Source organism: Anneissia japonica, unplaced genomic scaffold, assembly GCF_011630105.1.
Source record: "Anneissia japonica isolate Jap-2015-1 unplaced genomic scaffold, ASM1163010v1 scaffold1128_len1000024_cov185, whole genome shotgun sequence".
Taxonomy (NCBI): Eukaryota; Metazoa; Echinodermata; class Crinoidea; order Comatulida; family Comatulidae; genus Anneissia; species Anneissia japonica.
The window spans coordinates 772,967-800,429 of NW_022705247.1; the positions used below are offsets into that span (position 1 = coordinate 772,967).

General features: G+C 32.7%; 1 protein-coding gene across 3 annotated transcripts; it reads left to right on the plus strand.

The window, feature by feature from the left end:
* The first annotated feature begins 1,049 nt into the window (after positions 1-1,049).
* LOC117105434 (inactive tyrosine-protein kinase 7-like) lies at positions 1,050-23,865 on the plus strand. 3 transcript variants are annotated; one of them, XM_033246558.1, is made up of 3 exons: positions 1,050-1,260; positions 4,332-4,628; positions 5,533-6,270. In XM_033246558.1, exons 1-3 carry the CDS (start codon positions 1,194-1,196, stop codon positions 5,607-5,609), a joined length of 441 nt encoding a protein of 146 aa, XP_033102449.1. In that variant the 5' UTR covers positions 1,050-1,193; the 3' UTR covers positions 5,610-6,270. The 3 variants fall into 3 exon arrangements, with proteins under 3 accessions (XP_033102449.1, XP_033102451.1, XP_033102452.1); XM_033246560.1 differs by lacking the exon at positions 5,533-6,270 and adding an exon at positions 23,792-23,865 and having other exon boundaries at positions 1,051-1,260; XM_033246561.1 differs by lacking the exon at positions 5,533-6,270 and adding an exon at positions 4,983-5,002 and having other exon boundaries at positions 1,052-1,260.
* The last annotated feature ends 3,598 nt before the right edge of the window (positions 23,866-27,463 follow it).

The window sequence follows — 27,463 nt, forward strand, 5'->3', positions numbered from 1 at the left end:
GTTCCAAAGTCAGTAATTTCTCTGTTTCAACACTGTGAACCAAATTAAATTGCAACACTCATTTTACAATATCAAACCCCGTATCAAAGAGATGCTGTGCAAACCTTACCAGTAATCTGGCATAACGCCATAGACTCTTTGGGGCGCGCAGTCCCAGCCCCCAATCAAAAGGGGCCTGCAAGGCGGCTCTCCTGCTATTACCACCTAGCACTTTACTACCAAGCCTTACCAGTGGTGTAACGCCTGTGTGCTTCCAAGGACATTACACCACTGGTAGTGATACAGTAATTAATAATATTACATATATTTTATTAATAGTAATTTTAACTCTACACCTGCTATTCACAAATTAACAAAATAAAATTACTGACCGACCCAAGCCTGTTTTTCAAGTGTTACTGAGCTTGGGAAACAGCAATTTAATTTTCATAATAGCATTGTTGGCAGCTGTACTCAGAACAATGTTTGATTTGTTTTTATGGGCAAGGGAATTAGTATTACAGTATTGTAGAGCCCTTTATATTCTTTGAAACAATGCAGTTTAAAAGCTAGTCAACCAATCCTTTTATTTGCAAAGTTTATACTTTTCCATAAAATGAGAATTAGACAACTTTTCATTTTTCTATTTCATATCTTGATTATTACACAAATGAAAAAGTATATTGAAGTCATGAAAAACTTTATGAGAATTAGACAACTTTTCATTTTTCTATTTCATATCTTGATTATTACACAAATTAAAAGTATAATTGAAGTCACGAAAAACTTTAAAACTTACCTCAATTGAATATCAAATTTTATATTACTTTATTCCTTATGGTACTTCGCTAAAAATGTGCGACTTTTTCGTCGGATATAAGGAACCTCGAAAGTGCCCGGACACTTATTCCAAAGAATATCAAAGAGTATAAATAGAACTTTTTGAGAATATCTATCTATATTCTTTGCTTATTCGCACGAGTACGTATTCAACACAAAGTAGTTAGAATAAACAAAATGGTTTACGCCCTCTATAATAATTCGGCTTTTCGAGCTCCTTGTCGCTCTGGAAGAGAGATACTGTATGCTACATGTGTTTTTGTGGGATTCTTGGACTGTAGACCAAAGGATAGGTAATGCGAAGCTCTCTGAAACTTATGAATTTCAAAAAGGAATTTTACAAAACTTGTGTCTTACTTCAATGAACAGTCAAGATGGCTTATCGGAATTATAACCCTCTGTCTTTCCCTAGGATGTATTTTTTCATTGTATATTTTTACGGTAGGTATTTGTAAGTTTGCTTTGTGACATCTACTGTAGCTTAGGCTGCAGGCAGGCCTGTTTGTGGAACAATGTGTTGGTGGCCGCCGATGGTGTTGGTGGCTCTGCTGGGGCCGAGAAAACATTTCTAAAAAGTTTCACGATACTATCATTTTCGCTAAAAACAACCTGAAAAAAAGAATAAAATACGGGTTAGCGCTCTGGTATTTAAGCTTTTCATGAATAAATACATTTTGGTTATCCAGTTAGTGAAACATCCAAATGATGAATTTCTGTCATCTTCTTTGGATCTTGAAGAATTGAAGGTCATTTTATTTCCACTTGGTACTCAACCAACAAAAGGTACTACTTAGTACTACAAGTACTAGGCCCTATGCCTAGGCTATGCCAATGTAGTGTCTGTGTTTTGTGGCAACATATATGGTTCAACTAGGGCCTAAGCCTAGACCTTATTAAGATAGATGTTAATTTCAAATTCATTTTTTTATCAAATTATGAATTAGTTTTACTTTTTTAATTAAGTCAAGGGCAATGATGCATAATTTGTTGGCAGTAGGCCCTATTTAAGTAAGGTTGCAGAGCCAATTTAAAAGGGTTTTTTTTTCTTATAAATGTTTATAAAGTGTAGATGTATATAAACTAATAGTTTTCTTAGTGCCTACAGTAGTTTGATCCTAATGTTTGTACTGAAGTGAAAAGATTAGAAAATGAATGACCCTGTATCCAACTTGGAGAGACAAATAGCCACCAGAAAAATACTGACAGCTATTCAATTGTCAAATTCGATTTACCATAACTTAATTAAAATTGGAATCAAACAGATTGTAAATGTTGATGATCATTTAATTATTAATATTTGATTTCAATTGTACTTAAATGCCTTGAAGAAGCAGATGCTTTGGGCGAGTCAAGACTAAGACAGAATGAACGGTGCTTAAGATGGGTGACTAGGCTATATACTACATTAAGCACCCTTTATGGTGGCTACAGTAGGTGGTCACGGTCCATGCCCATACGCAATTCAGCCCAATGACGCCGCGAGTTATGGGTTATTTTCTTACCTTTACCTTTGCTACAGTACTTGTTTCAATAAATGCCAGAGCTAATATTGACATTTTTGGAACCAAAACAGATTATCAGAATATACAGTTTAGTATGTCTTAAATCATTATTCAATCAAAAATGGTAATACTGTACTGTACATCATGCATTTTGCAAATCATTAGTGGCGTATCGACATAGGGAAGGGTCACAAAGGTTAGGCGGGAGAAATTCAGAATTGATTTTAATGGCCATTTATGGTCAGTGATAAAAAATGTGGTAGGTATGTGGAGTAATTGCATAGACTTGGCAGGAGCCATTGTTACTTGTACATTAACACCTTACTGTGAAAGGCAGGTGAGTTCTACACCCACAGTACTGTACCTATTCGCCACTATTGCCTTGTTCACCTGATTGTTCTCTGTTATTCAGGAAGAATAATAGGGCTATAGATAATCGCTTTACAGTTCTATTGGCAAGCCTTTGTTAAGATTCTTTTTAGATACAGCAACATCATCTGTTCCATTAGACAAGAAAGCTTTCTCACCATTTTCTAGGTTGCATATACAAAGGTTCTTTAGAGGTTAAATGCACCTAAGAATAAGATTAGTACAATTCATAATGAAAATCGAATGATATATGTGGCAAAGACAAGCCAAACCAGTCACTCGTCGCAAAAATCGATTTTGAGTTATTAATACAGTGGTAGAGAGTAAAATAATAGCTATAAAATGGTAAAAAAATCATTCAAATCGGACATTTCGTTATGAAGTTACAAGCATTTAACCACACAGCTGTTTAAAGAACAATATATGAGAAATTAACCGTCAAAGTTTATGATTTCAGGCATTTCTCATGCAGAAACTATCTTTAAATCCTTAAAAAGTATTGTTTTAACATTGAAAATGGGAAAAATAACAGCATAGAATGATGTGTAGATATATAAAGATTAGTTGAAATGAAGCAATGAAATAGATTAAAAAAAATTTGACATTCCAGCATGTTTTGGCCATTTTCTCTGAAACACGATTTGCGACGAGTGACTGGTTTGGCTTGTCTTTGCCACATATGTTGATTTTATTTTTTTTTGTTGCTGTTGAGCAATTCTGTATTATTGATAAAAAATAGTTCTATGTGGAGCCTAAACAATCAATAAATTGGTACAAGGAATTTGATAAATATATTGCTTTATTTTTTTAATTCTGTGTATGTTCCAATGTCTGTTGTGTACTTAGGAGTTACCGTATAAGAAATATAGGCTAAATTTGCCCAGTAAGCATTAAAATCTGTCTTGTATAATGTCTGCAGAGCCTACTTCCATTTCACCATCTCTTCCTCTCATGAGGCTTGTGCAACTGTTTGATGGGTCTACTAGCTGTCTCTACTCAAGACCCAGTCACCTCAAACTAGGAGGAGGTCGTGCACAGACAGAAAGGTTAAACAGTAAAGAATGTTGCAAAGGTCACATATCCTGGGCGAGCAATACAGTATTGTCTGAATAAATTAATGTTGGTTTGTTCATGTCTAGTTTGACTACTTCTGATGGCCCCCAGGGGAGCTCAAGAATCAGTATTTTGTTTAAAGACATTTACAACTGGCCAAATTTTAATTGTAATTGGTATTCAATTTTTGGTATTAAAAATACCAAAAAATATAATTTGCTTGCTTTTAATATATATGGATAAAAAGTTATGCAACTTTTAAAAATGCTCTTTTGAGGCTGAGACTTAATGCTATTGAAATTTTAACTATAGGCTATTTACCACCTCATTGAAATGGTGATAAAACAATTCACCATCCCATTTGAAGCAAAATCTTGTAAAATATCGCTTTATAATTTTAGTATTACTGTGTGCAATCACCAGCACACTTCACCAATTCTATCGTGCTAGGCTCCAATATGTGAAGTGCATGTATGACGTGATCATACACGATACATTTAAAATTTGTGATAAATTTGCCATAGTAGGTGACCTTTGAGAATTTTATTATTACAATTATAATTATTATGTTGTTTTGATATTTTTCAGTATATTTCCGTGTTTCATTTGCATTGACATTTACGAATGAACCTGCTAGCCAGGATGTTAATCAAGGTGGTCAAGCTAACTTCCATTGCTCGGTGGATGATCCCGATAGTGCCGAGATAACGTGGACTTTAGATGGTAACACAATTTCAGACACATCACGTCGTTATGTTGACGGCGAATATTTAACAATAAAGGAAGTACTACGTAATGCTGATGCGGGGTATTTCGCCTGCGAAGCAAAGGACACAAATACTGGCAAAGTTATCAAGAGCGCTCCTGCAGTTCTAAACATAAAATGTAAGTGTTTACATATTCCTCAATCATTTTTAATCGTGTGGAACGTATGGTATGTGATTCATATTTTTTACAAATCTAAAATCTGGTCAATATTATTATTAAGTCATATTTCTTTAAACCATAAACCTCTCTGCTCTTTAACCGTCATAATTTGATTTATTTTATTTTTGCACTAAAGCAATTATTACAGGGGGCTACATACACCATTACATTATTTTCAGCTCCCTTACTCGTGTTATATCAACTTGTGCATTCTTTCTATACCAAGTGTTTAGTCCTAATATTGTCGTACATTTTCAGTTAATAAAGGCTTTGACTCAGTAACTTACCTCCTGTTTTCTTTGAAATATCAAGTATAAAGGTTGATGTCATATAGGATAGATGAGAAGACAGAATTTATTGACAGTTTGGTTTGGATACATCATCATGTTGAAATCCTACTGTAGAAAATCATAGCTACTTACTAAAAGCCATCTGATTAAAGGTTACTACGTAGGGAAGAGCATCATATTGATTTTTATCTCTGCACAATGTTTTTATTTGAATAGTTTATACATTTTTTGTGTTATTTTAACATTGTTACTGTATTCTAACTTCATTTTTTTCGATGAAATCTTGAATTCAAAAGAATAATTTTAAATTTCTACATTGTCCTTGGCTTCACCTTTTTGACAGATGCTCTTATATTCACATATATATTTCAGTAACTTATTTAAAGAGTTCTTGCCTAATCTGTTTTAACAATTCTTATAATTTTGAAATCTGATTTACAAATGAGGAACCAGCCATTCAGATCGGATTCCTACTGTATTTGCAGTATGGTAAGATTGGATGAATTGATTTATAAATTATATATTTTTTTCTCTGTGATATTTCCCTTTAAAAGTAATTTTTGTTATTACAGGTTATTACGAGTCTGGTAATTTTGGACTCGAATTTACTTTTGAAGAGCCGACTGTTCATAACCACTTGATCAAATGATGCTGTGGAATGGTTCCCTCAAGTCTAATGAATTCCTTTTAATAGATAAACTTAATTTGAAATGTAATTTTATGTTTGTATAGTAATTTAAGGATTTAGAGGCATAGCAAATTTAAAATGACGCACACCACGTTTATTACAAGCGACACAAGCTTAGTTTTGCACTTGTCATCTGGAAAGATCAGAATGGATGTTTATTCTTCCAATTAATTTGCATTGTTTATTATAAAGTGTGCATGTATTAACAGAATATTTCACACACCAATGAAACCCTTTGTTTATTTATCAGGTGTTGCATACATAATGAATTTTAGCCTTATGAATTAGTGGTGTAGAACATTTTAAGGGCCCTAATATTCAACCTTTTTAAGCTGGGGGCCAGTTCCGATTTGTTGAGACCAGTGGCAGGCCGACATAAATTGTGTACTTCAATTTTCTTAAATATAGCGGTGAATTTGAAATAGAAGGGGCCAGGGAGCAACTTTCAAAGATAGGGGAAAATACCACCTAAGCCCCCATCATGGTTGGGACTGAGACAAGAAAATTTATGATTATGGCACCTTTAGAATAGATAGTCGGAAATGTCACTCTCAGACTTGAATTTGAATTTAATTTTCTTTTCTTCTCTTTTCTTTCTTTAATTTAAAAAAACAACAAAAAAAACCTGCACTCCAGGGACTCCAGAGTCTCCTACCCTGCCACTGGAAATTTTCCTACCACAAAAATATCCACTCACCAGAGGTTGGGAATAAAGTGAGCACATTTTAAACATAGATACCTCTACATTTCTGGAAATTGCACTTTCAGACTCAAAAACAAATTTCAAAGCAGTATTTTCAACAGAATAACAAGTCCCCCCGCATCATATCAGTGTCCCACTTAAACCATTGCACCAAATCTAGCCCCCCCCCCCACATGCAAGTACCCTACGTCACTAGATACAGTGAGCTACACTTAAAAAAAGCCACACTCTTGTAAACATTGCTAGAGTAGGGGTACCTATGTGGTGTTTCTGTAAACAGAAAAACTTTTTCTAAAAATCGGTTGGAAAATAATTTGTTTTTAGCAATGTTTCGTGGGCTGAATCAAAATCTTTGTTGGGCCAGGGGTTGAATATCGGGGATTTAGGGGTTTCACCAAGTACTGTATTTTCACTACTCTCAAAAACACTCCCACCTTACAACAGGATTGTAGCTTTCATAGAAAACTAAGGATAGTGGGTGGTAGACATTTTAAGGGTGGGTTATAACATTGGTAAACTCTAAATTATAACAATAAGAGTGGATTTTAAGGATGGCTAAGGGAGGTTAATTATAAGGTGGGTGGTGAGCCATGAAATTAGCTTTAGTCTGCCACTGGGTGTAAACCACAAGGCTGGGTAGCCTCGCCCACCATAACTACATCTCTGTTAATATTCTCCCCTACCTTACATCATGATTCATAGTGTCTAGAAAAAAACTGAACAAAAATATGAAAGCAGTTACGTTGTTTTACCATTGGATGGCTGTAGGCTTTTTCTGACTAACTAATACTATAGTAAATTTATATTGCATATTATTTAGCAGGATTGAATGAATTTTGTGACATTTGCGTTATTGAACCCATGCTTTTAAGGTTTATATGTTGAGTACCTTCACAGTTCTTGCACTTTCCCAAAGGGTTAAATTTCCTTAAGTAAGTCAATCCGGTTAATTGTTGACTATCTTAATGGAATTGATTTTATAGTCTGGGTTCTATGATTCATGTAACTTTAATTTGAATTATCTTCACGCATCAATGATTCTGATTTGGTTGCCTAGTAACTGCTATTGAGAAGCAGTTTCTGGCCTGAGTCACTCCATCATACACATTATATGAGACCTTGCATATTTATTAATTTTTTTATCATTATGAATTGTTTATTATTATTGGAATTGTAAATTGCAGTTCAAAATGTTTTAAATTGTTTTAATAGTAATAGTAGTAACATCAGTCATGAATTCCTCACAGTCTCATTACAAATTATTTGTTATTTTGGTGATTATAGTCCTTTTCTAGCATCACCATACATAATGATAATTAGCTCAGGTCAGAATGGTATGTATGTATGTATGTCACCTTTATAGCTAGTAAAAGTTGAATCACCATCCCCTGAGCTATGACCATCCCCTGGCTATAAGTGTCCCTTGGGCTAATCAATATAATATGAATGAATATAGATGTAAATGACCTATAGTATTAGTATATAAAACATGGTTTGTGTATGGTAGCTTTTATTTTCATTCTCAATAGCGGAGAAAGAAGACAGTAATAAACTTAAAAGCAGAGCTGATGATACAGTTATTTTCTAATGCTACGTTGCTTTCATGTAATGGATTCGGGTAAAGTTACATGTTAATCATGTTAATAGATGGGACATGTTCTTGGGAGGATTAGGATTTCAGATTCACAGTCAATAAATGGAAAAGTCAGTTCACAAATTTAAACATGTTACTTAAATTTTTTTGAACAGTAACTCTTGCTAAGAAATCTTAGATTGTTCCTAGTATACAGTACCTTATATTCTGCCATTTAAGACGAGGCCTAAAGTATCAAATTACAGTACAGTCCAAAAACAGGGAGCTGTCTTATGCGCAACACATACATTCTTTATTTTTAAATCATGTTCTTCTTATGTGCAGATCGTCTGTACTATGCAAATTTGGTACGGAAATGAAGCTACTACAGTAACTTTTAGTATGAATGAATTCAATTTTACATGCGGGGAAATTAGATTTTGATAAACATTTAAAAGCCCATTAATATGGTATTACTCTATTTGGATGATAAATCTCAGGATATTCAGTACTTTTATGACTAGTTTATTTATGACAGTACACAAGCTTTCATGCACACGGTGCACTTCTTCAGGTGAATGTGAATTTAACATAAACTTGGTGGATAGACCTAAGCAAGTTAATTATTCAAGCATACAATTAAGACAAAAGGACTAAAGCATAAGCAATAAACAGTATAAAAATGTAAATGAAGACAGGTCAGGGGTCAGAAGTATTATCAAAGTCAGTGAATATAACATAATAGTAACTAATATATGTAGTAAAAATACTACAAAAATAAAAAAATATGTATTTGGATGATTAGCCTTACATTATTAAGCTCGGTTTTTTGAGAGCAAGATGCAGTATCAAGGATCATAAACAGCAGCAAAAAGTGTGAATTCCGTTGGTGAAACAAGGTAGTTGTCTTATATGCCCGTTATACAAAAAATACAAAAATCTTCATAAAATATGGGGTAATCTTATACACAGGTACTGTATATACGGTATAACATCTTAACTGTAATTTGTATTCAGTGTCCATTTAAATTGCCAATGTTTGTTTTTATTTTACAGTACAGTATTGGATTTTATCTACTGGACTCTCATTCAAATATGTATTTTTTATGTACATACTGTATTCTGCCAAAGAAAAAAAAAATTGTGCATGTTTATATAGACAAGAATTAGATAATATTAAATTTGATAGTAGTTTAGTACATCATGTAGTTTACTAACCAAATCAATTTCTCTTCTGTTTGTCATGTCAGAATATCAAATTGTACAGGATAGGATTATAAATGGCAGTTATTAATTGTTTATAATAATGAATGATCATGGTTCTAATGCTTATAAAATCAACCAAACCACATTTTTAAATGTTTGAGTTGTCAAGCAGCGATAACCAGCGATAATGGGTATGTACCTAGAAAGAAAGGATTTTGTTATTCAGGTTATTTATATTGTAGGAATCGTGCCAGATAGTTAGATAAGGGAACAAAAGAATTCTGAATGGGAATCCTATACTGATACCCACAATACAGTATTGTAAAGCACATGGAATCCTAAAAATATTTCTTTTCAGTATGTCAATTATAAATATATTAAGTTTTAGTACAATATGTACATCAGCTTATAATGACCATACCACTCTTCCAAAAGTTCTTTTTGGTAACAGTAAAGTATTAAAATTATTATGGTATATACTGTATCATCAGCAAATAATTTCAAGATACAATCATATTTGTCATACAAGGGTTACTGTACTTCCAAAATGTATCCTTGTTCTATGGCCATGTTTATAACTAATACAGTACATTTGATGTTAATCTAAATAACTTTGACCTTGTGTTAGTTATTGTATAATTATGTAAAAAACAAAATCAACTTTATTTCTATAGCTCACTTATCACTCCTCGGACTGGACCAAAACAAATATTGATTTTGTAACAGAAATTCTCAAAGATGGTCAGTGACCTGTCTGTGGTGTTAGGTCGAAAGTTCAGTGATCGTATTTGCAACTAAGGATCTGATGATAAAATGCATTAATAAATAATTAATTGAAAAGATTATCTTACTACGCGTGAATAACACAAAGTTACAAGAAGGAAAGTCAATACCATTGTTTAATCCGTCTCATGACAAGATGACGCCTGTTTCTTTTTTATTTTACTGAAATTTACTGAGCTATGTGACAAGGGATGTTTTTGTTAGAGAATAAGTATGAATGATATATTATTCAAGTTGAAAAGGTTTAAAAAAAAAATTAAATAGCATCCAGGATTCCAAATGATCAGTTCTTCACTACTAGACACCATAGTATTAGTAAAGGGGTGTATTTTAACTGATTGGCCGAGGTCACCAGGGACGATGGTAATTAATTATGCAATTAATTAACAATAATTATTTTAAAATCGTATGTGTGCATGTAAGTTAAAAAAATATGAGAAAATATCAAAAAAACGTTAATAGAAAATATTTTTTCTTCCATTTATAATTAATTTCTAAGTTTAGGGTAATTAGCAATTTGTAATTTGATCGTTGTTTTTGTAACATGATCGCCTTGATCGAGGCGTCGGTGTCAATACTGGTGGTGAATAAAATCACCTAAAAACACACTTTATTTTCAGAAAATAACTATTCTGACACTTGCATACTATAAATATATTTTCAAAATACATACTGTACCAGATTTGGTTATTATATCGACATATTTCCGCGTAAAATTGATTTTTTTTTGTGGCTGAAAGCAAAGCATGTGCTATCAATTACGCCCGACGCCATCTTGTTTGTTTACAAAAATGAAAACGAACCCTGAACATGACTGTTGAACTTTTCAACTTTCTGTTTTTCGGTGACCTGCGCCCTCTACACGTTGACACAGACGAGAAAATCAGGGGTCCCACTTATTTGCTATAAAATAAAAGCGAAATAGATACAATGTATGAAGGCTAATTTGCTCTGTACTTTCCAAGCCTCATATTGAGATATTTTTTATTGACTTCCCAAATGATAAGAGACATGTCTCACTCAAACATCATGAACAGATGCAGTGAATCACCAAAAATCAGCTAGAAAAATGACTATCATAAAAATAATATGGTATGCTATAAAAAATGAATATCGTACAGTTGTTTTTATTATTTATCTCTGTAGTGGATTTGTTTATTCCATTATTGTAATGAAAAGCTATAATATTGATTCATGATCATGAGAGATACTGTCATTGATGGGGTTGATAAAGTGTACATAATGATATACTAAAATTCAATTCTAAGAGATAGAATTATTATTTTTAGTAACTATAAATTTTGTTAAATAGTGTACTGTCTGAAATAAAACAACATCTTTTAATACTGATATTTAAAAAAAACAATAAATTTATAATAAGTGAAATTATGCTAGAATTATAGTTCAATGTTGTAGTATCTTTGATTTAAATAAGAAATACAAATTTTGCCATTCGGAGGATTTGCTTGGAGATCCGTTAGGCAGATGTTCTACCAATTAAGTCATTATTCTCAGCAGATATGCCTATTATTTCCTTTAAATACTCTAGAGATTTACTAGTGAGTTTGAGATCAATAAATAATTATCTTAAAGGCTGACAAGAATTAAAGGCTAATTTATAAAAAAAATGTGGAAAATTTATAAAAATGATGCTACAACTAATAATAATAATAATAATAATAATAATAATAATAATAATATAGGAACTTGTATAACATATAAAAACGATTGGTGATCAACAAAGACACCAGAATATACTGATTGAATATTCTGATTGAATATAAATATGAATATCACAACCCTGATGAATCTATATGTTAGGCCACATAAATGAAAAATTATGTCTCATTTATGCAACCTCCTATAATTGAACAAACGGAATAGCCATTAAATCAGAAATTCAAACATTGTCTTGTAAGAAATTAGTGTTAAACTCAATCTGGCCAAAGTGTAGAATATTACTGGTACACAGTGTGTATAAAGGTCATTGTAAAGAGGGGAGGGGTGGGGAAATGACTACATCCACCCAATTCCTCAATGGTCCACCTATCTATAAAAGAAACTAATTTATTGTTAATTTGTCCTTGTAATAAATACAATTTTAGGAGGGGTAGCTAACATGCATTTTAATATGCCTAGGTTGTGTTTTTGAGATGGACCCGTATTGCTATCATGTACTGCATAATGAAACCAAGGTGAAAGGAAATCACTTGTTTAAAAAAAAGATGAGAATGAAGCAGATGGAACATATGCAGAAAGCTCCTCAATGGCCGATTACCCGATGAGTCATCCTCCAAACACTTGTTTTGTCATAGTATAAAGCATGTCTCCCCAGAAAGGATTTCAAATTTCTAGTCTGCACATACAATAGACCAGACAGTATATTCCTTGGTATAACTCTTCAATGCATATCTCATATTGCCGGAACAATATGGCTTTGTATAATTTTATGCTAGGACACAATTTTTTTTTTTTTTTCAATTTTGATGAGTATAAATATCAAATAAATAGTATTTGCAAACACATTCAATTAAAAAACTATTCTTGTTCATGCAGCATGTTGTCTTATATATTTGGTACCAGTTGTAACCAGGTTTGTATATTAATAAATACTGGTAGATATATTCTCTTTGTTTGAAAAGGATGGAGGTACTGTAGATTCAAAACCATTAAACAAATGTTTATAGCACTATAATTTTATCAATGTTCATTTTTTTCATATACAGTATAAAAAAGAGGATTTCTTACTAATAACCTATTCAGGCTAGCATCGCATTGCGATTGGTAGTAGCAGTTGGTACACCCAATCCCACCCAACCGCAATTCACAATCGTGTGAAATCTCACCAAAAGTTGTCACTAAGTAATTGATATCGCAATTGTTACCTGTTGCGATTGGGTGCTACAGTATATAGCTGTGAAATACCGCTCTGTTATGGAAAGGTTACGAAAGGCTGCGCGCAGGTACAAAGGTCATTGTTTTTTTAAATAGCTGTGCGATGGTCATAGGGTAGATCGTCAGGTTGGTAAACAATATTGAAATATAGTTTACCAGCTTTCAAAATGTAAGCAATGTTGCATTATCCTTTCCAATTCTGAGTACTTTGATCTTTATTGGATGGCAGTAGGCATAATGTTTTTTATAACAATATTGATAAAAAATCAATAAATGTCATGTATATATTATTACGATTTTTCGATAAAGACTACGTTTTTTTATCGTAATTTGAAATAGGAACCGCAAACGATCAGTATTCCAACACGATCTTCCAAATCAAAACTAAAAATATTATTTGATGAACAATATTTTTACATGTGTGTATTGTGTTATTGAGGACATAATTTTTTGACTGTTAAAGAGGTGAAATATTTATAAATAAAAAATAGGCTAGGATAATTAAAACAAAAATACAATCTAGTATTCAGAAGCAAGTCGCAGCAAGTGGAAGGGAAGACTCCCATCAAATCAAGTGTATGTTTTTTCTTATTGAAAAAATACCTCAAACTGAAAGGTCCACTGATTAATCTCAGATAAGAAAGTATATGATTCCTGTTGATGACATAATTAATGTCGAAATATTGAATCCCAACACGATGGCGTGTATTTCAATACTTGGAGTATGTATTATACTTTCCTAAAAATACCTCCATGCTTTAAATTAACACTTTCATTGTAGTGTTAACTCTGTGCTGATCATTTACTAATGACCTAGCAATACATTGTTTATTTTAGTAAGCTACAACTCCAAATAAAAATATACAACACACTTCCCCTTCGTTGGCTCACTTCGTAGCCTGGCTTGGATCGTTTATGTCAGGCTGCGAAGTAGCTATGATGCTGACGCGTAGAAAAAGTTGCAGTATTAACTAACTGTAGCTGTACTGTACAATCGTTATTTACCACGTAATCTGATCGCAACGAATTCCATTGATTACTGTACATTAGGTCAGTCAACATAGGCCTACAACGTAGCCGATAGCGAAGGAGTCTGGTCTGAATGTGATATAAGTTCAGAATTCTTAATCACTGAACCCATTATAAAACTTCATAGAGGGTTGTGGTAAATGAATTCTACTGTAGTTCCCACTGTCTTTTCAATATTTAAAGATTTAAAAAAAAATCAATTTCCTTTATCAAATACTTAATATAGGTTGCTTTCTACTGTGTGAAACTCATATCCTTTTGTTAAAGCATGATTTGAAAAAATATTCTATACAATCATATCGTTAAGTAGATCTTTTGAACTCGTCCTTGTTGCTAGAATTAGGGTGAACTCTATGTTAAATTAATAGATGACAATGTTACTGTTAGCATGCTCTCTTCTGTTTAGAATTGCTCTTTGTCGAGAGTATGAATGATACTGTAGGAAAGGTTTGAAAGGCTTGTGGTGAATTTTGAATCACATTCTCATGCTTAATAAGGCTCCAAGGTGAGCACAGAAAATTGATAAAACAAATTAGCTATCTATCTTCATTAGGGTAAAACAAAAAAAAAGTGCTTCTTTATCTTCCACATATTTTGAGGCAGCATTTTTACTTACTTTTATTTAACAAAGACACAAGAAAATCTAGCAAAGTTCAGTTTTTCTCGTAAAGTGAGACTTTTTTTATCATGTTTCCAAAAACCTGTACTAAATATTTCTTTTATTCAAACTTCAGTAAAGCTTAATTGGTAAAAGTTGGTGGTTGATACTATAAAGGTTAAGGTAGGAGAATAACCCATAATTCGCAGCGTCATTGTGCTGAATTGTGTATGGGCGTGGTCTGTGACTACCTAGCGGCTGTAAAGAGGCGCTTATAGTAGCTAAATAAGTGTTCACACCATTGCGCGACAGAGCAGAAATGAACCATAGCATCAGGGTAACCCCCTAATCTTCCAAAAGATGCAATGGGTTCTTTAAAGTGCACACGAGCCAGGTGTGTACACGGGACCTCCATTCAAAGTTCTTATCCGAAAAGACTTGGTTCTACCAATAATAATAATAATAAAATCAGTACTTATATACTGTACTTATACTTATAGTTTACGGTTGTAACAACAAATATTTAAATCATAGCCAATTTATGGTGCTCAAGTTTGAAGAATAAATATTGAAGATTTTTTCTTCTCATTTAATTTTTTTGAGGCTTGACATAAATTTAATATAAAAAAGTTGATCAATGCCTTGTGTTTGGAAAAACGGAGTACAAAAAGCGAAGTTTGTCATATCGTGGTGCCAAATTATGGAATAGTCTTGAAAGTGCAGTTCAAAATGCAACAAATGTTTATTTATTTGAATAGTTACCCAGTGGTGTAAGTTTTTGAATTTGTTTATGTTTACTTGTATAAAAATTGTTTAGTAATAATAATGGTGTTAATCTTTTTAGTATTATTATCAATATCACAGCCTTGTAGAAGAATACCTTTGGGTGATACTGTACAAGCTTTTCCGTGTTTAAACAAAGCCTTTATTATTAATTATTATTATTATTATTATTATTATTATTATTATTATTATTATTATTATTATCAAAAACTTGACTTTTTTCAGCTACCATGCTTTCAGCTTGACAGTCTGTGTGTAACAATCCATTGAGTTCATATAAAATTGTTAAAAATTATTATTTGTTTGAAGATAAAGATTGATAAGGATCTAGACACGATGAACAACCAGCACCCAATGGAGAAAGAACTATTACTTGAACAAATTGTTATTATTATAAACAGAAAAACCAAAAACCACACCAGTATCTTCCCATAGATACGAGACAATTATATTGAATGCTGGTATCACAATAAATTAATTGTAACAAGTCCTATAATTTCTTTGTATAAAAAGTACACATACCCTTTGTCCTGGGCCATTAGAATGGAAAGAAACCTAATTATGATGAATTCTTTTTTAGCATTAGGTTTAATTAACCCAGTGAAGGAAGAATACAGATTCGGATATTTAGTCATTTGATGTTCTTGACCAACCATCTGTGGAAGAAATTTATTGTAACAAATTTGTTCGGCTATTTTTGATGTTGGTAGTCTTGAACTTTTTTGACCTTAAACCCTAGTACACCCAAGATATCTAGAGAATTGTAATGAATGGTTAATCCAATCTATCCTGTGATGTGGTTTTTGAATCTGAATGAAATATTCTGCCACGGTCAGATCAGATTTTGTACTTAGCAAATTGAACAACACATGAGTACGTCTTCAGAGAGGAGAAATATAACAAAGGATCAAAAGCTGAGTGACAGAATCCCCCTTGGCTATGTTCACTCTTTCCCTTCCTCCCTTGACAGTAAAAAAGTCAATGTTCTGATGTCATGTTGTATGTAATTTATCATTAGTAATCAGGGATTGAAGTTAATTCAAAATGTTCTGTCAATTTGGTATCGGCCTTATTTTACCATACTCAGACTAGCATCGCATTGCGATCTGTTGTAGGAATTACAACAACCAGTCACACCCAACCGCAATTCACAATCGTGTGTAAAAGCTCACCAATAGTAGTCAATAAGTAATCGATATCGCAATTGTTACTCGTTACCGCGATTGAGTGCTACTCTAGAAATTACTTTGTCATCATGTTACTGTGTAAGGTTACCATGATATTGCTAGTAGTAGCTTACTATGCCCCCTGATCCTGAGAATAGTATAGCTATCTCAGATACAGTGTATAATGACGCTGAGGTGCGTTTACAGAGATCCCAAGTTTGAAAACCAAAAAATAGGGAGATTTTTTTTCATGAAGCGATCGCCTCCTGTAGTGACGCACTGTGACGCCTTACAACGCGTTGTGCAACATGAAAGTATTACACAAAATGAAGAAAACAAACAATTTTCATCAATTTGTTTACTTTTATTTAACAATTTTACATTTGTTTACACATTGCAGTTGGCCTAAAATATAAATTTATAAATATTAATATTTATTTAGCATTTTGCTAGTAAAGCGTTCTTGGCAGCAGTCAAAGTCTTGTAACTTTGCTTGGTTCATTGGCATATTAGAGGCTATGGCTGACATATTACATCTCATCAAAGAACATAGAATTCCAGCAAGGTAACTGCAACTTGCAAGATTCACACATTTGCTGAAAAATTAAAAAATATATATATATTTTTAGTAAATCATACTACATGTCTTAAGTCAGCATTTATATATGTCTAGCCTATAATAACTGGTACGTAATGCCATGAAAAAACATTAAATCCTGCCTCGCTAGGCTCCATCTATACGTGTGTAACTAGGCCTAAGGCCGCAGAGTCGCGACCACCACTACACACAGACGCCCACCCAACACAACACAGTACATACCCTGCAGTGCAGATAGAGCCTAGGCCTAAGCCCTACATGTATTTCGGGATCGATATTAAAATAAACTTCATTTTTCGGAAGACTGCTTAGTACCAAAACCTATTAACTATAATTTTTTTTAGTATTGTTATTAAATAACTGGAGCTTACTTGAAAGAAAAAGTATTTTTTATGCACCGATTCTGTTCCAAATCTTCGCGGCGAAAACTTGGGGCCCATCCATTCCCATTATGATTTCTGATTTCGTTAATTTGTTGAAATTTATTTACTCAACTGACAGTCATCTCATTGAATGAGGTCGGCGCTGGATGCAAAAGATCGTAACATGGAGGATAAACAAGGAGGTTCTGCCACGCCTGCCTTGCCCTGGAGTTGTTATTTTGATAAACAACTTAAATAACAACTCCCTGGCCTTGTTTATGACATTTTATGGCTGAGCGAGCGCCATAGTGTATTGGCTTAAGATAAGAATTTTTGTTTCATTGCTCTATGACATCATGGAAATCACATTTTTCGTGAAATTTTCGGGATATTTTTAAAAATCGGGAGATGTTAATAAAAATCGGGAGGGCGGAAGACGGCCTAAAAAATCAGGAGAAACCCGCGATTTTCGGGAGACTTGGGATCTCTGCGTTTATGACCAACCACAGCTGCTGTGACAGCATTCAGTTACGACTCAAGATTTTATTTGACTATTCCAAAAAACAATTTAAATCCATGTTCTTTAATATGTAACTATAGAGAACAAGTCCAGGTAATTTTATAATGAATACAGTAATACTGTAATGAATGAGTTATTGTGAGATTCAATAACATTTTATTAATGAACAAAACAGGATAGTGTAAGTTTAATTACTTCGAAAGCCATCATTGGCTAATATCTGCTAAAACATGCATAAGATTACAAAATTATATAAAATTCACAAATGAACACATTTATATTTATAAAAATTGGAAGCACCAACAAAAAGTTAAAGGTCGAGGAGCTGTTTGACAGTGGAAGGGCAAATCTGAGATGGGTAATAGAAATGGAATATGCAAGTTTCAAGGAGTATGGAAGGATAGATGAAGCAAAATGAGAAGTTCGACATACAAAAGATAGGAGTGCAGAGTCCCTAGAGTTGCTAAGAAATGTAGACCAATAGATTTTTAATATAATATGTATTCATGTTTACCACTAAAAAGTTTAAAAAGAGATTTTGTGATATACAGTAATACCAATGAGGGTACTTTTTTTTCCTTTTTTTTTTAACTCCGAGATGTCAAATCCAAGATGGTCGATGGCAACAGCTACTACTTTCTCACTTTTACCAAGCAGACACATTGAAAGCAAATAAAAGAAGCACAAGACTTGATTCATAACATATGTTTCCCCAACCACGAACGATCGACAGAGCAGTTTTACTGATGCGAGTTAGATAGATTTTCGTACATTTTGTAAAATAAAGGGAAAAAAGGTAATAAAAATTTCAGAAAGAGACAGAAAATGGATGCGCGAGGGGATAAGAAACTAGTAGTAATTTTTTTTTGGTCAGATTGCTCTGTGATAGTAGATCATAGTATCATACCACAGGAGAGAACCTTATATAAATTTATATATTTTTGTTGAGTTGGAAAATCCCATAATTATATTCATAGGTTCGTGTCAACATCAATCACACATTATCTGTCATTTGTAACCCATAAGCCCAAGAGCCTGGCTGTTTTATTATGTTATTAACAATGAAGGCAAACATGGAGAGACAACCCCATTGTGTGTACCCTATTAGAAAAGCAAAAAAGCCTATACAAACCTCACAGAATTCGGCCTTGTCTCCATACAGAACAGCAGACTAGCTCAGACATATGAAGCACAATGAATGAGCAAATATGCAAGAAGTTGATTTTCTTTGTCTGGTTGTGACATGCAGGCTAATGTCCTCTTTCAACGTTGCTAGGAAAGTGCACGGTACTCCATTTACCAAGTTAATCATATGGTAATTTATATAATATAAAGTAATTATTGATAAATTCAAAGTTGTAAATGATCAGAATCTTACATTATCTATTAAATTCGTTCTTTGATGTTTTCCCACGACTACTAAATTTGCAAATTATATTAATTTGATTAAATATATCTATGCTATTCAGTCTCTTTGTGTCACTTTAGGAATATAGTTGAATTTAATATTAATGATTTTATTTCCTGCCTACTCCTACAATCCTGTATTTATCATTTTTTATTGTATGTTTGTTAGTTCGACAATAAAAAATATCCCTTGTATTTTAATGTAATTCATGTGTGTGTGAAAGTAGAAAGATCTCTGGGAAAGCCTCCATATTTTAAGCTTGCTTTGGGGTATTACTGTCGTTACTATATTGATACTGGCTTCTGTGGTTAATACTGTTCACCTTTGCCCTAGAACCTGTGGTATGCAAATTTTCAAACACATTCAAAAGGACTTCAACCCCATTTATTAATTTGTTGTTCCTCTGTTCAGACAGATATCAATAGAAAACAAAAATAGCTTGTAATAATTCAATGATTTAAATTGTTTTATTGTGTTCATATTTGTCATATCTGTTACTCTTTGTTAAGAGTGTTGTTGACGTATGTTTTTTTTTTTTGGTTTTTTTTTTGATAAAGCCAGTTAAGAAATAGAAATGTCAGGTTTAAAAAAAATTAAGCTTGCTGTGAATTCCAAGATAAAAGTATTATTAGGCCAAGTAAAAAAGAAGTTGTTTCTAATTCCTGAACACTTCCTGTTGTGCTTCTGCCTTACTAAAAACAATGCTTATTTTTCTTAATTTCTGCTTAGTGCTAGAGAAGCATAATAGACAGAATTAGTCACAAAGCAGTTATAGTGGGTATAGTTTTTTTCACACAATAATAAACTTCCGCTTGAATAAATTTAGACAGTTTCAAAACTCCTCAAACTTATTTATTTGTACATTTTATTGTAAAATAACTTATCGAAAAGCCTTGGTAAATATTTCTTTAACAAATGTCAGAATTTTGATCCGTTAGATTTGAAATGGAGTGAAATAAACTGATGGAAACTTAAACATGTTTTGCATAGCCTCGTCGCATGAACACAGGCCTAGCCCTAGACTACAAAATCATACAAACAATGTTCTTCTGATGCATTGGCCATTGTAGTCAAAAGAAACATCTTATTCTACAATTCAGTAATTTAAGTCTGTCCAGTAGTTCATACAGAAATTACAATAAAATGACTTAATGACAGTACTTAAGCTCAATGTGCACCCTTACATCAATAGCGATCGCCTTGGTCAGCGCTGGGTGTGGTGAGTCCTGTGAGCGATTGTCCTAGGCCCCTTAGAAGGCCTCTCAAAAATGTGAATCAAATCCACCTTAGTCCATGAATCATAACATTGTTATAAAAAGTATCCTCTATGCTAACTTCATTACATTTTAGACGATTTAATATACACCACTTTCGACTCTGCTCTGTGACTTTGACAAGGTATTAACAACTTTAATACTTGGTGGAAATGTGATGACATCATATTTAGTGACTAAAGTAGGTCTATTACAGTATTGCTATAATTTCATTTTCATCCACTTTTACTTAAATATGTGGATATCAACTTTAATGTTACCATTGCAAAAGCTTTTTTTTTTAAAGTTAGGATTATAAACTAATTTTGTTTTTTACCTGACTTTTGGTGTTTGTACCATAGCACACACTTACTTTCTAAAATTAAAGAACTATTAAAAAGTTTTTTGCAATTGGATTTTTATGATAGCATTTTCTTTCTGGTATCCAACATTTGTTTTAAAGGGAATTTTTTTTGTAAGGCATGGTTGGTATGTTTAATGCAAGAAAATCCTTTATGACATTGTTAGAAAACTGCCCTCACAAAAGTTGCCATCCAATAACAAATCCTTTTTATTTGTGAGTTGAAAGTCCAATAGAATATGTGGCAAAGACAAGCCAAATCAGTCACTCGTCGCAAAAATCGATTTTGAGTTATCAATACAGTGTTAGAGAGTAAAATAATAGCTATAAAATGGTAAAAAAATCATTCAAATCGGACATTTCCTTTTGAAGTTACAAGCTTTTAAACACACAGCTGTTTAAAGAACTATATATGAGAAATCAGCCTTCAAAGTTTATGATTTCAGGCATTTCTCATGCAGAAACTATCATCAAATCCTTAAAAAATGTTGTTTTAACACTGCACGTTGGGAAAATAACAGCATAGAATGATGTGTAGGTATAAAAAGGATAGTTTAGTGCAATAAAATAGATTTTCAAAAATTTGACATTCCAGCATGATTTGGCCATTTTCTCTGAAACACGATTTGCGACGAGTGACTGGTTTGGCCTGTCTTTGCCACATATAAGTACTAAGGCTGCTAGTAGTTTTTAAACTTGATGTGTTTCTTGGTTCTTATTCTTAGGCTATATGATTAAATTCTGTCCACTTGTCAATGGCTTACTTTCTAGCCTCTGGCTTAAACGTTTTCTTTATTCATTCATTGTTTAGTGTGTAAAAGTTACCAGTCTTTCTAGCAACCACGTGGTCAATAATTTAATATAAATTTCTAGCTAGTTCGTAGTACTAGTTGTACTGTAACTATCCGTGTCTGAATCATTTCAGCATGTCACAATTACTATTTATTATATTATTTATGTTAGTTATATTAGGAAGAAACCCTTAATTTGGGATTATAGGGGAGAATAGTGTGTATGTGTGACGTAAAGTTTTCTACAGTGTGAGGGGAAAATACCTCTCAATTTTTGAGATCAAAATATACTCTTTGGGTAGGCGATGGGTAGGGGATTACAGTATCTCCCGATGTACTGCCTAATCACTTCAACTAAAAATTATACAGTTTAATGTATGCTGATGCTTATTATTTTTTCAAATCATTTTGACATATCTTTTCATTTTTTTCATCTTAATACCAAGTAATTTGTATCTAATTAAGTATCATGTTATGCAATATACATTGAAGAATTAATTCCACTTAACAAAAAAGAAGACACTTGTTCCGTGTCAGAAAGATTAAGGGAAATTACTACAATATGTAAATTGATACATGGCAACAAAGTACAGAAAATAATTTAAAAAAAAATTAAAAACAACATTCAAAATCATTCACTATTTCTTGATATCTACTATTACTGAAGGATTTAATACTTTTTTGTCTAGATTTAATTATGTTTAAACGTAATTGATAGACTCTCAGCACAAACATACTGTATTCAACTATTTGATTAGCAAACACTGTTAACGAGCTATCAGTTTGTGGAGACATACAGGTAGGTAAGAAGACACGGTTATTGGAAACAGATCTGTAATTAAAGCATGCATGCTTTAGATTGTCCGATAACATTGAACGTTAAGTAATACCATTTTCTGGCCTAATCAATCATTGTAACCCAAAGAGAGTAAAGTTTAACATCGATCGCAATTTGTTAATGTCAGATAAATATGTATGAGAATGGCAAGGGGAGCTAAACTGAATGAAGCAACTGCCTTACTGAAAAATTCAATTCTAAGTGGTTAGCCTCGAGCAACATTGGGCCTAGAATGTACAAGTTGAAGCTGAGTCAACAAATGTTACACAATCCTATAATCGATAAACTACAGTACAATACTAATATTTAAGCCATAGTTTTTTATATATATATATTTTAATTGTTTACTAGTGGACTTCTTTCTTTCTCTTAAGAAAATACACAGTCTATTCACACATAGACTTCTTCAGAAGACAGTTTCCTGAAGAAGTCTACTGTGGATTCACACTGTGGACTGTTTCAGAATACAGTCTCTCAAAGAGTCCAAGGAAGTCCACATTCTATACACACTATGGAGTTCTTAAAGTCTTGAAGAATCCACTGTGTGAATATACAGTAAGCTATGTGTAGTTTATGCTAGTCTTGTGCTAGCTTTTCATAGTTTAACTTAATTTTCCTGTGTTAATTTAACACAGCTATATTAATTATTATCCATGTCAGAGTAAATCCAAGAGTCATATCACCCAGAGTAAATTGTGTGCAGTGGTATGGAACCTATACTAAAATTATTACTAATTGATTTAATTAAACGTTATTGTTATACTACAATGCAGTTGTTACTTCTGATTAGAAGGATTATATTCAGGAAATGTGTGATGTGTAAACAGTTAAAATACAAAGATGGAAAGACAGCGGTCAGGATATTGAATTAATATGTATGGATTCGGAAGTAGGTACGCTACCTGACTGGAGGCAAGTTCAGTTTCTTCGATTGAGACGTCAGAGAATCTTCTGTGTACGATTGATATTCATAGTATTATTAGCTACCTGTGTATTTAGTTGACATTTAAGAATATAACATGAAATGTTCGCAGTCCTGTAACTGCACTAGTTTTATATTCAAGTTTTATATTAAAGAATATGTTTCTTGGGAGTTTCAGACAATATTTTTAACATGAGCTTTCGTCATCATCATTTGCATCATCGTCACCTTCATTATCATCCTCTTCATTATTTTCATTACTAAATATTCTCATCTGACATCGCATATTTGACTATTTCCGTTCAATTTGCTGACAAGTAAAAGTATATAATTATATAAATGTTTTAATAAAAGATTCAGTCTGTTACTTGGGAGCTTTCCATTGCACGATGACGGTAGGACGTAGAACGTAATGATGTCACTATAAGTCATCTGCGCATTCAAGAACGTTACAGTTACCTCGTCGAGTAGACTCTGGAACGCAATTTGGCCAAATGTACGTATGCAGAGAATGTAGGACGCAGGTAGGACCCTCACGCATGAGTGATTCCATTCTAGCATCGCGTCGTCGCACAGAATCGAAAGCTCTCTAATATTACGGAACAAACACACTATTGAGTTACAGTATGCAACACTAACTGTACCTGCTTGCTCATTTCCCCTTAATTCAATCATATAGTAATAACATTCTAATCTTTAATGAGCTTTGATTTAACAATGTAAATTAAATTTATTTTAACAGATAAAGTGTCTTAGTACTGAGGGATTACAATAAGTTACTAATATTATTCAGATTCTTAGTCAGGTCTAGGCCTATATATGACTGGTTTTGATAATATCTTTAAATATTTATCATCAAAATACTGTAAGTCCATGTTTAACCTCTGAGGTGTTTTAGGTGATCATTTTTTTTTATTTATTTCTTCCCTTTTTTTTTTTTGACTTTTCAAAGTGGTGGGGGGAAAAGCCGGGGCCAGCCAGGCCCTCCTAAATCCGCCCCTGTTTAGTCTACATTCTAATCACTTTTTAATATGAGGTATTAACCTAGGACTAGTAGTCCCTGAAGATGTCTGCATTGCTTTAGAGGAAGTAGTTAAATTACGGTTTGAAACAGATGTTGCCTTGCGTTGAGACTAGTGCATGGTTTTTCACTTGATGACGTCGAATGGGAGCTGTGGCATGTGGGCTAGGACCGTCACCTTCCATGCTGAAGATCCTTGGGTTTATATCTTGCAAAAAACAACATTCATTTCAATTTATTTATATCATACTTTAGCATATCTTGGAAAATTTTCACCAAATGAAGCTGATCATAGAAGTGCTCATTACAATATATATATTTTTTTTAAGAACACATTTTTATAAGAACGCTTAGGCTGAAATTGCTTAAAATTAAGTACAAAATAAGAACGAATTGAGGCTCAGGTAAAACGTCAAGTGAGGTTTTTATTTTTTTTAATAGATAAAACTTATGTGCAGTAGGTGAAACTATGTAATGCTATACAATACCCTTTTTACAATACAGTAATATACTGCTGTAAAATAATTTTCAATGTTTGAAAAGTGTGTAAAAATAAGAACATTTTGAGCCTGAAATCAGCAAAAAAAAAAAAAAAACACTGAGCCTGGGCAAAATTTTGCTGTTATAAAAAACAATTGTAAAATGCAGTATATCATAACAATCAAAGATAAATAAAAGACATATTATCCACAAAAATGTCAATAAATCACAATACTTGTAGAATATAATAAGTATGGTATGGACAATTTTAAAAGTAATCTCTTAGATTGCCTCTGAATGAGATAAAAATTAATGGAGACTGGTGAATGTGGGTAATGTTGATCTCAATGCCTTCGATTTTCTTTATGTACTGCAATAAAACCAGTCCATCTTTTAAATTTGTTTTGAATATCCTGGTTTTACAAAAATCGAGATTATGAGCATCTTGTTTTGTACGGTTTGGTTCTGTCAGATTTCAGAATATAATCACATTTGACAGATATATGATATGCACACAATAAAATGATTTATTATCTACATTAATTGATGATCATATTCTATAAAATGTTTATCGTACATAAATTACTTGGCTCATTTGAGATTTGAGTGTTTCTTAAACCTATGATGAATACTGTATGAGAGGTCATTTAGAGTAACAATGTTAATAATTAATTTTATGTAGGTATACTCTGTGTCAGAATTTATACTAATATTCATAAAGTCACACGAAGAGCTGCTCTTAACATTTTCATATTCAAGAAAGTTACGATTAATACAGGAGTCCATTTCTGAAGATCTGGTTAAATCATTTAACTTTATTCTGCTTGTGCTTGGGGACGCCCATCGGCACAGACTTCTGTGAGGCAATTGATAATAAAATAGTAAACATGCAAATATTATAAATTTGCAGGAGATGGGTTATTTTTAGGGTGGTTCATGCTTAGGGAGTGTGGGCCATGCTGATTTTTATCAGAGACTCCTGCAACATTCTTAAGACTTGAGGCCCTAGTTAACCCCATTTTATAATTCCTCACCCTTCTACAGTATCTGTGAAGGGTAGATATTTAAAATTTATTATGTACCACCTAATATTGTTAATACTGTTTAATAGTAAATACCTTTAAACCTCCTTTCTCTTCCCTCCTTTCACAAGTATAATAATTTAATAATATTCATAGCATTATTTTAAGAGTTACTACTGTAGAGACATACAGTTCTGTACTAACTCCAATTCAGTCGCTATTCAGAAGTAGAAGATTTGCTGAGTGTATTTGCTTTAGTTTGCTCGTTTCAAAAGCATTTAGTTTTATATGGTATTGATATTCATACCAATATCTTCTCACAAGCATGTTTAAACATTAAAACAACATTAAAAACGTCATAAAAGAGTGATTGAATGCATTATTGAAAGGAATAAAAACTAAACAATTTAATTCAACATCAAAACAACATTAAAAACGTCATTAAAAGTGAGTGAATACAATATTTAAAAGAACAAAAACTAAATTCGATCTGAATTTTGAAGTAGATATGTTTCAGTGTGTTGTTTCAATTATGTCTCATAAAATTTGGATGGAATTCAAAGATGTTTCTCTGTGGTGTTAAAAAAAACACTGCAAACTGCTACCAGGCAGACTTTCCAGTGGCGCTAATGTCATAATCCTCCATGTTTCCACATACCTAAGATAAGCCACCTGATCGTAATAGAAGCACCTAATGATGGATTTGTAAACTTTAACCTTGCTTCATGGAGACATCTTATTTTCCATCCTTTAAATGTACCGTAATCTGTTGATAATGGAGTTGATGATTTGTATGCTACATCTATTTTGTATTTGACTATACCCTGGGCTCAGTTTACACAGCTTTGCTTTTTCATACTGTTATTACTTATTTAGAGAAACCCAGCAGGAACACCATGTTTGGGTAAGGACGCAATCCTTTCTTCCCACGGTGGCAAAGTAGTTCCACTTAGTACAAGGGTTCTCAACTATATCGCAATAGGGGCCAAAATTGTTCATTGAATAAATTTGAAGGGCCAGGGCATTGATGACGTCGAATGGGAGCTGTGGCATGTGGGCTAGGACCGTCACCTTCCATGCCGAAGATCCTTGGGTTTATATCTTGCAAAAAACAACATTCATTTCAATTTATTTATTACATACTTTAGCATATCTTGGAAAAATTTCACCAAATGAAGCTGATCATTGAAGTGCTCATTACAATATATATATTTTTTTTAAGAACACATTTTATAAGAACGCTTAGGCTGAAATTGCTTAAAATTAAGTACAAAATAAGAACAAATTGAGGCTCAGGTAAAACGTCAAGTGAGGTTTTTATTTTTTTTAATAGATAAAACTTATGTGCAGTTGGTGAAACTATGTAATACTATACAATACCCTTTTTACAATACAGTAATATACTGCTGTAAAATAATTTTCAATGTTTGAAAAGTGTGTAAAAATAAGAACATTTTGAGCCTGAAATCAGCAAAAAAAGAATAAAAACACTGAGCCTGGGCA